The sequence below is a fragment of the Microtus oregoni genome, unplaced genomic scaffold (assembly GCF_018167655.1).
Source record: "Microtus oregoni isolate MIOR12 unplaced genomic scaffold, Mior012 000013F_ref0000133, whole genome shotgun sequence".
In the NCBI taxonomy this organism is placed as follows: Eukaryota; Metazoa; Chordata; class Mammalia; order Rodentia; family Cricetidae; genus Microtus; species Microtus oregoni.
The window spans coordinates 41862747-41875436 of record NW_024543072.1 but is presented as its reverse complement, the minus strand read 5'-3'; the positions used below and the strand labels follow the sequence as shown (position 1 = coordinate 41875436).

The window sequence follows — 12690 nt, the reverse complement described above, 5'->3', positions numbered from 1 at the left end:
TTTGCATGTCAGTTCCTCTGGAAATAGACTTAGATAAACTGCTGTGTCATCTTGTAACTCTATTTTAAATTTTCTGAAAATTTAAATTTCTGTTCTAGTTTCTATTATGGCTGCACCATTCTCATCCCCACCACTGGTGAGCAGAATTCCTTTTCTTGTCCACTCCCTCAGCATGGTAGCATAGAGATGTGTGTACCTGAGACTACACAGTGACGTAACTCCAGCCACTACAAGGCCCCGCTACTTCCTAAAAGACCTAGACTACATGCTTCTTTAGGAGACATTGAAAAATCTAAAACATGCTTTAGGTTAAAGTCTGAAATGTCCCCTTCATGGGCTAATTTGTTTGAACACTTGGTCACCAGCAAGTGGTACTACTTGGGGAGGTCGTGGAACCTTTGAGACATAGGTCTTGGCCAGACGAAGTGAGTTGTGGGACTAAGCCGTGAAGGTTATACTTGCTTCTGGTACTGACGCAGGCTGTATAGGAGTTCTAGCTGCATACTTCTGCAGCTGGGGAACTGCTCTGTATGACAGATACTCCCCATCTGTGGATTGAGTCAAATTCTCTCTTATGCTGTTTCAAAATCAGGCGCTGTCACTGCAACAGGAAAAGGTAACCATTCTGTGTAACAACTCTATCCCACTATCCAGTAACTCCTCACTCTCGTCTCTCCAGTTTCTGGCCACCACTATTCCACCATCTCTATGAATCTGACCACTCTAGGCAGCTCAAATAAACAGATCCTGTTTCTCCTTTTAAGCCTGTTGACGCCACACAGTGCATCTGTAAGGCTCATCCGAGGTACAACATGTTGTAGAGTGTCCTCTGTAGGCTGAATAATAATGCACTCTATGTCTATATTACATCACACGTATCTGCCATTCATCTCTGCACTAACGCCTGGCTGTTTCTACTTTCTGGCTGCTGTGAACATTTATGCAAAAGTATGTTTATATCTCAGCTTTCAATTCTTTTGGGCATATGTCCAGAAGAGGAACAGATTGCATGGCAATTCAGTTTAATTTTTAGGGGAGTTTTCATTGTTTTTTAATAACTTCTTTCTTTTAAAATAATTTAAAGTTTCCTTTATAGACAAGCAAACTAACCTAAATAATTATCCTCTTCCTCATTTCTTAAAGAAAAAATTATCCTTTTCTTATTTTATTATGGCAGTTAAGTATCCCGCATCAAACAGTAACAGTGAAAATGGCATCTTTTTCTTTAAGATTGGGAGAATGTTCCTAATATTTTACCTATATTATAGGATATTATAAGCTTGTGTCATTTTCCTTTTATCAATTAAGAACGCCAGACAAACAAAACCCTCAAGATTTTAATCACTAAAACATCTATGATCTTACATTATCCCTCTAGGTTCAGATGCAACAGCCTACTCTACCCAACCTTCCCATCTAATACCTCGTGCGACTCAGGGTCCTTCACAGCAAACATCTTTCCTTTCTTATAAACCTTCTGATTTAAGCCTGGGCTTAGATATAATTCTTGTTCTTTGAGCTTCACAATCTCTCCAAGCTTATCATTCCATTTTCTTCCCCCAATTCTTCAGCATGTCTGACATTCTAGCACTGATTCACACTGTCCAGTAGACTTTGTGTGATGATGTGGATGTTTGTGTTGTTCAAACAATGCCTGCTAGTCAACATTCCTGAGCACTTGCCATGTGGTTAGTTAGTATGGCTGAGGACTTGGAGTTAGTTAAGGTTAATAGCAACCCATGGCTACTATGTTAGACAAAAGAACACCGAGTAACAGTGTTACTATGTCAGAAGTCACACTTTATGTAACTGTCATTCACAGCCTACAAGTAACCTCCTCTTTTGTCTTTAAGATTTTAGAAGCTGGAAAAAAGGCCCTACAAACCACCGCTTCCTGTACCATGAGTCTCATTGCTTACACTCTACATGGTAACATTCACCAGCCTCTTTTGACTTCTCTTCCAGTTACTGCACCTCCGCCATTTCCAGCCACTGCTCTGTCATCTTAAACTGTGCCGCACACACTTTACTGGGCTCTACGGCCCCTGTCACGTTTTACTTCCTTTTCATCATTTATCATTTCTCACCTTTATTTGCTGGCTTAGTTTCCTGAACTTTGAATAAGACAACTCCCTCTCGTGCTGCTCTAGATCTCTCTAGGACAAACGTGACTAAAAAACCTCATTTGGATAAGTGCAACTCTCGCCAGCATACCACACTTACACTGAGCCTGAGCCTAGCAAGATGGAATTGTTGGTTGCTTTTACTTAAAATTCATGACCCCAAATATTCTTTATAAAGCCCAGGGACCTTTCATGCCTCCTTAGACATAATCTCCTGGATGACATGTCTGTCCTTCTTCAAAGTTTCAAAGCTTTCTTTCAAAATTCTCAACTAAAGACTTTGTTTCTAAAGAAATTAAGGCAGCCAGAGAAGCCTTTATAGACTCCCACCACCCAATCTACCAATTCCCTGGTATTTGTATCCAAATACACCCTCTATGTGTCTATAAGACACCCACTTCTCATATTGCTAAAAAAACAATGCTGCCTTATTTTCCTTTTCATCATACTTTTCTTCTCATGTTTGTTACTATATAATTCATTTTTTTACAGATTATCTTTCTCCAGTAGATTATCAGATGTGTAAGGATGGGATCTTTATCAATCACTTAAATGAAATTTTTAAAATTTATTAAGTTTATTATAGATTAATAGAACTGTTACCAAAAAAAAACCCTTGTTTTCACAGAACTAGAGAGGGTAAACAAAAATATTTTCAAGAAAGATAACAATTTGAAGGAAGTATATCTCACTTCTAAATCACAAGATAAACCAAAGTATAATGCCGTTCTCTGGAATTTTAAATACAGAACTCCTAACTGTGTACTTATGGTCTCCAGCCCCCTCCATGAAATTCAGACTTTAAAGAGTGAGACCATCATAATTAAAATACATTTTTAAAATAGGAAAATCCTTCACCTGGTATAACATAAGAATAAAGATTGCACGCTCTTCCACACTAATAATTTTCCAATATAGAAACGCTACAGCTTTCATATAAACCTATCCCTTATACACCAGGAAAAGCAAGAGCAGCATTTCTTGATTTCCTATGAACAAGGTGAGAGGCCTGGGGAGAAAGCTCCTTTAGTAAAGTGCTTGTGGAAAACAAATCCCAGTCCTGGGGGTGGGGTGGAGACAAAGGAATCCCTGGAGCATCAGGCGGCCTACACAGCTTAACTGGTGGGCTCCAGGTCAATGAAAGTTTCTGTCTCAAAAGAGAAGGCAGACAGCTTCTGAGGAGCAGCACTGAGGTTGTCCTCGGTTTCTGAATACACATGCATTAACACATGAACGTCAGCAAACGAGCATGTGCACACACACAATACTTTAGCATTTTTTATAATCCTTTGTTACAGACATAGACACACAGACAGACACAGACATACACACGCCTACCCCTGCACAGAGGCTTGTATGACAGGCTTGTAACTCCAGCTACTTGATAGGATAAGGCAGGAAGACCCCAAGGTAAAGGCCATCCTGAGTGACAAGACATTGACTCAAAAAGTAAAAACAATAAAAGTGGTCTGGGGAAGTAGCTCAGTGACACAGTGCTTGTGGGAGGCCTTAGTGTGGAAAGAAAAGGGAAGTAAGACAACCTAGAAAGACTGAGTACTCAAAGATAAAGCTAGAAACACTGGCAAATGGCAAAAATCACAACCTAATCTTGTTAAAGTAACAGGACCCAATATGATGACTGTTATAACAGAACATGAGCAGTATCATATAATTCCATGTTTCCCACGAGATTTTTCTACAGCTCTTAAGGTTTATGACTAAAAATAATAGAAGCTGGTATTAATGAAAAATTTTAAAGGTTGTGATTCAGCTCTTCAAACTTACCAAAAGTGTAAAATGTACACTGCTAAATGCAAATTATCAGGAGAGTATGACAAGGGATGTCATCAGATACCCTTAAGAGGTATTCAAAACAATTTGCTCAAGTGCAAAACCCAAGCATCGGCCTCAGTCTACCCACAAATTCCCTTATAAGCTCAGTGCAATGCTTATGGAGTCTTAAATGTAGGTTTCGAACAACAAAGTGCAAGACATTTAAGACTTTATTACCATAATATTCATCCTACTAAGACTGACAAAAGAAACTAATAAAATCTTTACTTTGCACAGAAGTCTAATGCTTCATTAAACTGCAGAGGGTTACTCACCGCCCATGTCTTAGTCAACCTGAAAATCGGTGCACTCTGTAAGCCGGAAACCACAGCCATAAGTGCATGAAGGTTATTAAGCTCATACAGTTTCTGAAGATTTAATAAAAAGGGGAGAAGTATTTTTTTTAAAGAAAATAAATGTAGGAAAATACAGATTAACTCAATTTAGGCAGTTGGTAGAATACCAGTATTTACTAATGTCATTGTTGAAAACTGTCTACTAGGGAACCCAGAAAATTATTTTTGGCCCACAATATATTGTCCATGTTCTACCTTGGCATTTTCAACCCACGCTCTGGGAATAAATCCAGCTCTAAATGGGCAATATACTTTCAAAGCTGAAGTTACGGGCTGTTGTCAAGTTAACTGGCGTGTCCACAAGGGCCATGCCCAGGCTATGACAGCAGCTGCATCCTTTGCAGTGCAGTCTTACTGATTGTCTGCTTTGTGGTAAAGTCAAAAAAGGGTCTCCGTAGGTTGGTTTCCTGCCCAGTGTTCCTGCTATCCCAGAGCCAGAGTTCAAACTCACTGTCTTCAGTGCTCCCTTCCATATCCTACCTTCTCTTGTCCAAGAGCCTAAATCCTTTGTTTCTAATCCATTCTGGGATTCTACTCATACAGTATGCACACACCAAACAGTAAGGTCCATTAATTTCCCAAGAAACCCACTTTGCATTTGCTGCTAATTTCTCAGAATTTTGTCATACTTCTACCCTAAAAGTGGGATCTAAAAATAAGTCATTTTACAGTTGTCCCAAGCAACTAGATAAGCCCTATGGTAGACATTTAATGGACAATCCAAAGGAAGCAAATAAAAAAAAAACAGCAAACATGAAACAGGATATAAACCTTCACAGGAGATTATATAATCTAGTCATTAAATAAGTGTACATTAAACGTTTATTTGGGACTAAATACTACCTTAAATTTGATATATGCTAAAACATGCAGAAGACCTAAAAGGAAAGAAAATTGCATTTTGAACTTCCGCCTCCACTCTTGCCTGAATCTGCTGTGGCTTGTGGGCATGTCCTAATATTTTCAGACTGCAAGCTTCATCACTAATGTGAGTCAATGTCCTGCATCTTGTCATACATTTTGTATTTGAATCTTTCTACATGTTTATACAGAATGCTGGTGGTTATGTTTCTCTAAAGAATACTGACTGAAACAGGTATTAAAGGGAAAGACCAATAAGCTAAATACAAAAGGCAGAGCGTCAGAACTGTGACTTAACAGTAGTAAGAGAAACAATGGGGAATTGGGGCTTGTAATAAAATCAAAAGCTGTCAAATATAAGTTGGAGTGTGGACAGAAATTAAATTATTTGGTAAGAAAAATGGTAAACTGTATGGATAAAAAATACAAATTTAAAAAAAACATCTACCAAAGATATCAGAAAAAATAGAAATTCAGAATCTATGAGAAAAGTTGTAACTTTTTTAGTTAAAAACTAGTACTTACCTGACTTTTCACACAGAATGTTTTTTAAAAATTCCTGTAATATTTCTGTAAAACCTCACATATGTGGAAGGCTAATCCTGCCACCTAGTGCCACAGAATGTTAGAATAGGATTGTTTCCATGTGTTCAGGAAATACAGGAGGAATTCCAATTTAAATAACAAGCAGAACACCCCTATTTTATTCCACCATCTTTCAATCCACAGGTGAGATAAGACCTGTTTGTTCTAAGAATCATGAAGAATGAACATGGATGTACCGTGGCATTTAGCAAAGTTAACATAAATTTGGAGTTGTTACAGGTTCATCTCAGTATCTTTCTGTGGAAAACCTGCTGCTCTCTCCAGAATTCCAACTACCCTTGAAATCCATGCTGCTTTTCCAGCTGTATTATTATCTCTGCCTCTCGGTAACTCTTCAGAGCACTTGGTAACATCATATCTACTATTCATTTAAACTAAAGTCCAGGAGGGCATGGCAGCTCATACCTGTAATCTTAGTACTTAGGAGTCAGAGGTAGGGGACCTGAGTTCAAGGTCAGCATGGTCTGCTGCAAAATTGTTTTAAAAATAAAGTCTTTTCTTAGGATTTATGTGTTTTCATTTTATTGTGTGACTGTGTACCACTCAAGTGCCTGGTGCCCATGGAAGTCAGAAGCAGGCATCAGGTCACCAACAGGTGCTACAAGTGCACCTGGGTCCTCTGGAAGAAGAACAAGCCATCTCTTCCACCGGCAAAGTCTTATTTTCTGCATAGGTGGGCAGTTTATTTCATGATTGAAAATAAATAAAAACAAACAAACAAAACAAAAAAAACTAATAGAAAATTACTATATATTCTCCAACTTGATCCTACATGGCTTTCTTCATCACCTTCAACATAGTCTTCTATGTCACAAGTACTGCCATTTACCGTACACTAACCCATCTATAACAATGAGAGTGGCCATGAATAAAGGAAAAGGCAGAGAAAAGAGGTATTCAGTGTACTCAATCCCCTTATTTTCTAGAATCAATCAACAGTCACTTAAAACTTCCAAATGGGTGAGCTAAAGACACACCATGCTTACCTTAGCAGTTTTAATATAGTGGCTCAGAACTTCTGCTCTTATTTTCAATGTCTGAGCGTGGAGAATTTCTCTAACAACCCAAAAGCTTACCTGAAAAAAAAAAACAACTAAAAAATAACCAAAGGGCAAGATTTATGAAGATTAAAATTAACATTAAATGCTACTTGGTGTATTTCCTATAATTACTTTTAAAACACACTTTTTACTGCTCTTGACTATGGTTTTCTTATGACTAAAAGGAAACACCATGAAATATCTAATAAAGACCTCATTTAAAAAGCTTTGTGGAGCCGGGCGGTAGTGGCGCACGCCTTTAATCCCAGCACTCGGGAGGCAGAGGCAGGCGGATCTCTGGGAGTTCGAGACCAGCCTGGTCTACAGAGCTAGTTCCAGGACAGGCACCAAAGCTACAGAGAAACCCTGTCTCAAAAAACAAACAAACAAAAAAAAGTTTTGTGGTACCTTCTATTTCAATGAAGCACTAATTAAAAAAAAATTATCAGATGCTGGCAAGATGGTTCAGCAGGTAAAAAAAGCTTCCACTGTAAGGATGGTATCCTGAGTTTGATCCCCAGAACTCATGGTGGAAATGGAGAATCAACTCTGGATTGTCCTCTGACCTTTAGGTATACATGACAGCATGCATGCACTCAAACACGAATACACACACACAAAATTATACAAATACTCATTTCAATTCATGTACTGCAAAAACAGAACCTAAGTATTTGGAGCTGGTGCAGATTTAATCTGGGCGGAAGTCCAGTGAAAGGGTCATGATTTCACAGCCTGTTATTTCTTCACTTGAAAAAAGGAGAAATAGCTTACATTTTTTCTTGGAATTTCCACCTGTAAAAAGTTGTAAACATGTGTGCGTGTAATTTCATGCATTTTGTGAATTTATGTTAACATAAAATGACATATTTTAGAGTTATTATATCTATTTAAACATTTAAATAGAACTTGTAACACTGATATTAAAAATAAGAACAAATATAAGTAATTAATTCAAATCTAAGCTCCATCATCAATGACTTAATTAAATTTCATATTAGACACAGTTTAAGACAAATATGATTTTTAAAATCCAAATTGTCATTTTCATCAAAAGTTGTGATGTCCATCACACCCCTTGATGAACTAGGCAGCTTTCAAGAAAAGATGATTAGATAAGTTGGTTCCGACTTCCAGAGTGAAGTCTGAATAGACCACACAGTGTCTGCCTTGATTGCTGGGAAATTCTCCTGGGAGATCCTGAGCTAAGTCCTGAGACGTCCAAGCTCACAGAGACCATGCTAAAAAGACTAAAATTAGCTGATTAAAGCTGATCATTTTTGAAGATACTGACAGAATAACCAGGGCTAAGAAATAGTTTGACACAATTAGACTTAAAAAAACACCTATGGTTATCTAAACAAAAAGAGAAAACTATTTTTAAAGAAAAAGATTATCATCCAACTTTCCAATAGCCACGAACACTCTAAATAGGAAAAAAAATAATCAAAGAAAATGGAATCAAGGATCTTTTATCCAATAAAGCCAGTTTTTACCTATAAAGAACACAAGCAAGTTTGCTTTCATGCCTGAACTGAGGCAGTACTGTCCAATGAGCTACCTGAGAGCAAGTTTTGGACAATAAAAATGACAATAGGCATCAACATCAGTGTAAGCTCTACATACTTATTCACAGAACTAAAATACAGAGAGCGCCCCACAAGGCCAACACAGACAGCACAGAGACAATGGGGACAGAGAGAACGCCTGCAAACCTACTGTTTCCAGTCACGGTGGTGGCTGCCTGTAAGTACAGGCTGAATATACCTTACTCAAAATAACTGTTTAGGTTTTTGGAGTATTTGTGTAAACACAACATGTCCTGGAAATGAGACCCAAGTCTAAACACTAAATTTGCTTAGGTTTCATATGTACCTTATACACAGAGCTAAAAGGCAATTTTATCAACAGGTGTGAAATGCACCTACAGCTTCCTGTGACCTGTCACATGAAGTCAGGGACAAGTCAGCTCATGGTGTCACAGCGCTGCGATTTTGAGCACTTCAGGCTTGGACTTTCAGACTAGGAATATTCAGCTATTACTGTTTTTAAGACTGTGGTTTGACACACAGGATAAAGCAAGGGATTAGACTACAGGTCTGTGTTTCTAGAACACTAGACCTAAGAGTCCAGGAGAAAGGACATGCAGATATATTACAAAAGAGACAAAGGAAAAAGCAGTCCCGAGAACCTAAAGTATCAGTGAATTCCTGAGATTTCAATGAGATAGCTGTAACATCACCTACTAGCTAAAAATGGGATGGTGTGACAACCAAGGGGGAGAAGGGGACAAGACAGAAACAGAAAACTACTTGGTTACTCTCTGAAGATGATGGAACACCAAGTCATTATCTTTACAACTACTAAATGATGATGATGACCTCAGGATCTTTTGTGCTTCCTTTAAGATGGGTATCTAGGTAAACCCACCAGCCCCAAGTTTCTTAATCACTGTTTTACTGCTGAGAAGAGAACACCGTGACCAAGACTTTGAAGCATTGGGGCTTGCTTACAGTTTTAGAGGGTTAGTCCATTATCAAGGCAGGAAGCAGGCAGGCATGGTGCTAAGCAGCAGCTGAGAGCTTTACATCCTGATCTTCAGGCAGCAGGCAGAAACACACAGTGGGCCTGGTGTGTATTTTTGAAATCTCAAAACCTACCCCCAGTGACACACTCCCTATCACAAGGCCACATTTTATAATTCTTCCCAAACAGATCTGTTAACAGGAGACCAAGCATTCAAACATATGGACCTTGGAGTGTCATCCTCAATCAAAGCATCATACCAGGAATTCCAAACTGTGAATAAAAATGATGAAATGAGAATCTACCTTCTAATGACCTCAAATAGGGGTGGGCTCTTGGCCAGTCTGGTCTACAGAGTGAGTTCCAGGACAGCCAGGGCTACAAAGAGAAATCTCTGTCTTGAAAAACAAAAACAAAACACCAAAGTTTAGAAACCAGAAAGACCTAGTGGTAAGGATTCAAATTTAGGTGTTAAAACACAAGAACTGAAGGTAGGGACAGCTAGAAGTCACCGTCAGGAGCATCCTCACACGTGGAGCCAGAGACCCAGTACTCACAGCAACCTCTTCGCAGAGGCAAACATTCAGAAAATGCCCTGTCATCAAGAGCACAAATGGATTTAGCTAAGGAAGCACTGAAGATCAGTGATTAAATAAACTGGAGCTGCCCACACCACATGAATGTAATGAAAAAGGCCACAGGAGAACTTGTACAATATGCCATGGCACATTTTCAAAGCTAAAAAGCAAACCATATAATTTGCTTATATAAATACAATTATTTCTGACAAATCTATGAAAATTATGAAGTTAGAAAAATGAAAACTGAGAGCTGGGTGTAGTTGGTGTACACCCTTGATCCCAGCACCCAGGAGGCAGAGGCAGGAGGATTTCTGAATTCAAGGCCAGTATAGTCTACAGAGTGAGTTCTAGGACAGCCAGGACTACACAGAGAAACTCTGTCTCGACAAAATAAACAAACAAACAAACAAATATTAAAAATAAAAAACGAACCTAGGCGTGGTGGCACATGTCTACAATCCTAGCACTCAAGAGGCAGAGGCAGGAGGATGAGGAATTCAAAGTCATCTTCAGCTATACAGCAAGTAGAATTAGACTAAACAACACAAAACCCTGCCTCAAACAAACAAACAAACAAACAAATGAAGGGCCAAGATGACGACTCAGTGGGTAAAGTGCTTTGCCACACAAACAAGAAGACCTGAGTCTGCACCTCAAGCATTCATGTAAAAAGCTTAGTAGGCAAAGCTGGAGTAGGGGTGGCAGGGTCTCAGAAACAGGAGGATCTAGGGGTTTGTTGGTCAGCCAGTACAGTCAATCCATATGCTTCAAGTTTAGTGAGAGGTTGTCTTAAAAATGGGGTGACGGTGATGACGTTCAGTATGAGGAGACACTAGATGTTACTCTCTGGCTCCCACAGGGTACGGCTATCAGGCACAGCCACGCCTCTCTTCACCCATAAGCACAACTCACATGATTAAATCTTCTCGTGAAAGCAACTGCATTCGGTGCAGAACTATATTTTTCTTTTTTATTCCATCCACAACTTGAGAGTTCCTAGAAGATTAAAATAAAAATTAAGTATAAATTAACTGTAAGAAATAGCTCAGTTTTCATCATATTAGGGAACTTAAAGTCTGCATGTGTTCTTTTCTGGAATATCCAATAAGAATGTCTAACAATATTAATTATTCTGTAAAAACTAAAAACAAATGTTATTAGATTATATGCATAAAACTATTGTCTAAAAGATTATAGGCAGCTGGGTGGTGATGGCACTCGCCTTTAATCTCAGCACTGGGGGGGGGGGGGGGAGCAGGTGGATCTCTGAGTTCGAGGCCAGCCTGGTGAACAAGAGCTAGTTCCAGGGCAGGCACTAAAAACTACAGAGAAACCCTGTCTCAAAAATTAAAAAAAAAAAAAAAATTATAGGCAAACTTAAATTTCATAGGCAGAGTATGAAGGAATGTTCTCTGAGAGATAATTAAAGTTGAATATCCCATAACACATAATCAAACCCATTCAATCATTCAGAGCTCCACAACTAGCTTTTTCTTTCTTTTTATCCATGTATGGTATGGTGTATATATGTTCACATGTTTATGGGTTTGCTAACACTGGATGTCTTTTTCAATCATTCTCCATCTCACTTTTTGAGACAGTCTCTCAGTGAGCCTGGAGCTCCCATTTTAGCCAGACTGGTTTGGCCTCAGCCAGCCATCCCCAGCCCCAGGTCCCACCTGTCCCTCTTCCCATAACCCAGTAAGTGCTGAGGTTCACAGACAGCTGCTTCTGGTCTGATATTTTACAGGGGTGCAGAGGATCCAATGTAAGGTCTTCTGACACAACTCCAAGCCCACAATTTAGCTTTTTATACATCTCATTCTTTGACCTGACAGTTGTTGACTTCAGATATTTGAAGATACTTCTAATAAAAAAAGACCATGAGAACACCAAAGATTTAAGAATAGAATTCAAATGGCTCAAGATCTTATATTAAACTTTCATTTTTTAAAAAAAAAAATTACACTAGTGCCCTCTACTTGAAATGAGTCAATCTGGCCTGGAGAGATAACTCAACAGTTAGGAACACCTGCTGGTCTTAAAGAGGATCTAGGTTTGATAACCAGCACACATATGGTTGCTCATAACCATCTGTAAATCCAGTTCCAGAGGATCCACTGCCCTCTTCTGGCCTGTGTGGACACCAGGCACTCAAGTTGTATAAAGATGTGGATTCAGGCAAAACATCCATCCAAATAAAATAAAAAATAAAATAAGTGAGCCATTTATAATTATAAATGCTGGTTGCAAAGTAATACAAAAGAAATGACTTTTTTTATCACTTTACAACTGGTAGAGATAGCTTAAAAGTATCACTTCTTCCTCACTGCTTCAAAATTAGGATTACTACCTCCATATCTTACTGAATGTTAATGAAGCACATACACATGGCTAATGTATGCCACCTTTTAAAAATACTGATAAGTGTATGCTAATAGAACTGAATTCCTTTGAATTTAAAGGCAAATTTCTGTCCACAGATTTCAAGTCAATCAGAGGGTTTCTATAATACAGCAAAAGGCATCAAAGAAAAGACCTACATGAAAAAAGGAAAAGAACCCTTTGGGTAGACAACAAAATAAATCTGAGAAAGAAAAAGATGTCATCAGTACTCTTAGATGAGAAAAGTTATTATACGGGTCATATTTGTGTCATGTTTTGTGTCTGTGCAGATATTTGTGTATTTTCCTTGATTTATCATATTTATAACATCAATTAGGAGAGTATCAGTGGCTATTATATTTAATTTATGAGATACTAA

General features: G+C 38.5%; 1 protein-coding gene across 5 annotated transcripts in view; it reads right to left on the bottom strand.

Moving 5' to 3' along the window:
• Nucleotides 1-12690, bottom strand: part of Ralgps2 (Ral GEF with PH domain and SH3 binding motif 2) — a 143790-nt gene that overhangs the window by 72564 nt on the left and 58536 nt on the right. For 4 of the 5 annotated variants that reach the window (XM_041662281.1, XM_041662280.1, XM_041662282.1 and 1 more), the window contains 3 exons: nt 10839-10922; nt 6766-6855; nt 4232-4324 (listed from right to left, as the gene is read on the bottom strand). In XM_041662281.1, coding sequence (XP_041518215.1) covers nt 4232-4324; nt 6766-6855; nt 10839-10922 — 267 coding nt within the window. The remainder of the gene's footprint in view (nt 1-4231; nt 4325-6765; nt 6856-10838; nt 10923-12690) is intronic. The other variant, XM_041662283.1, reaches the window with a different exon arrangement.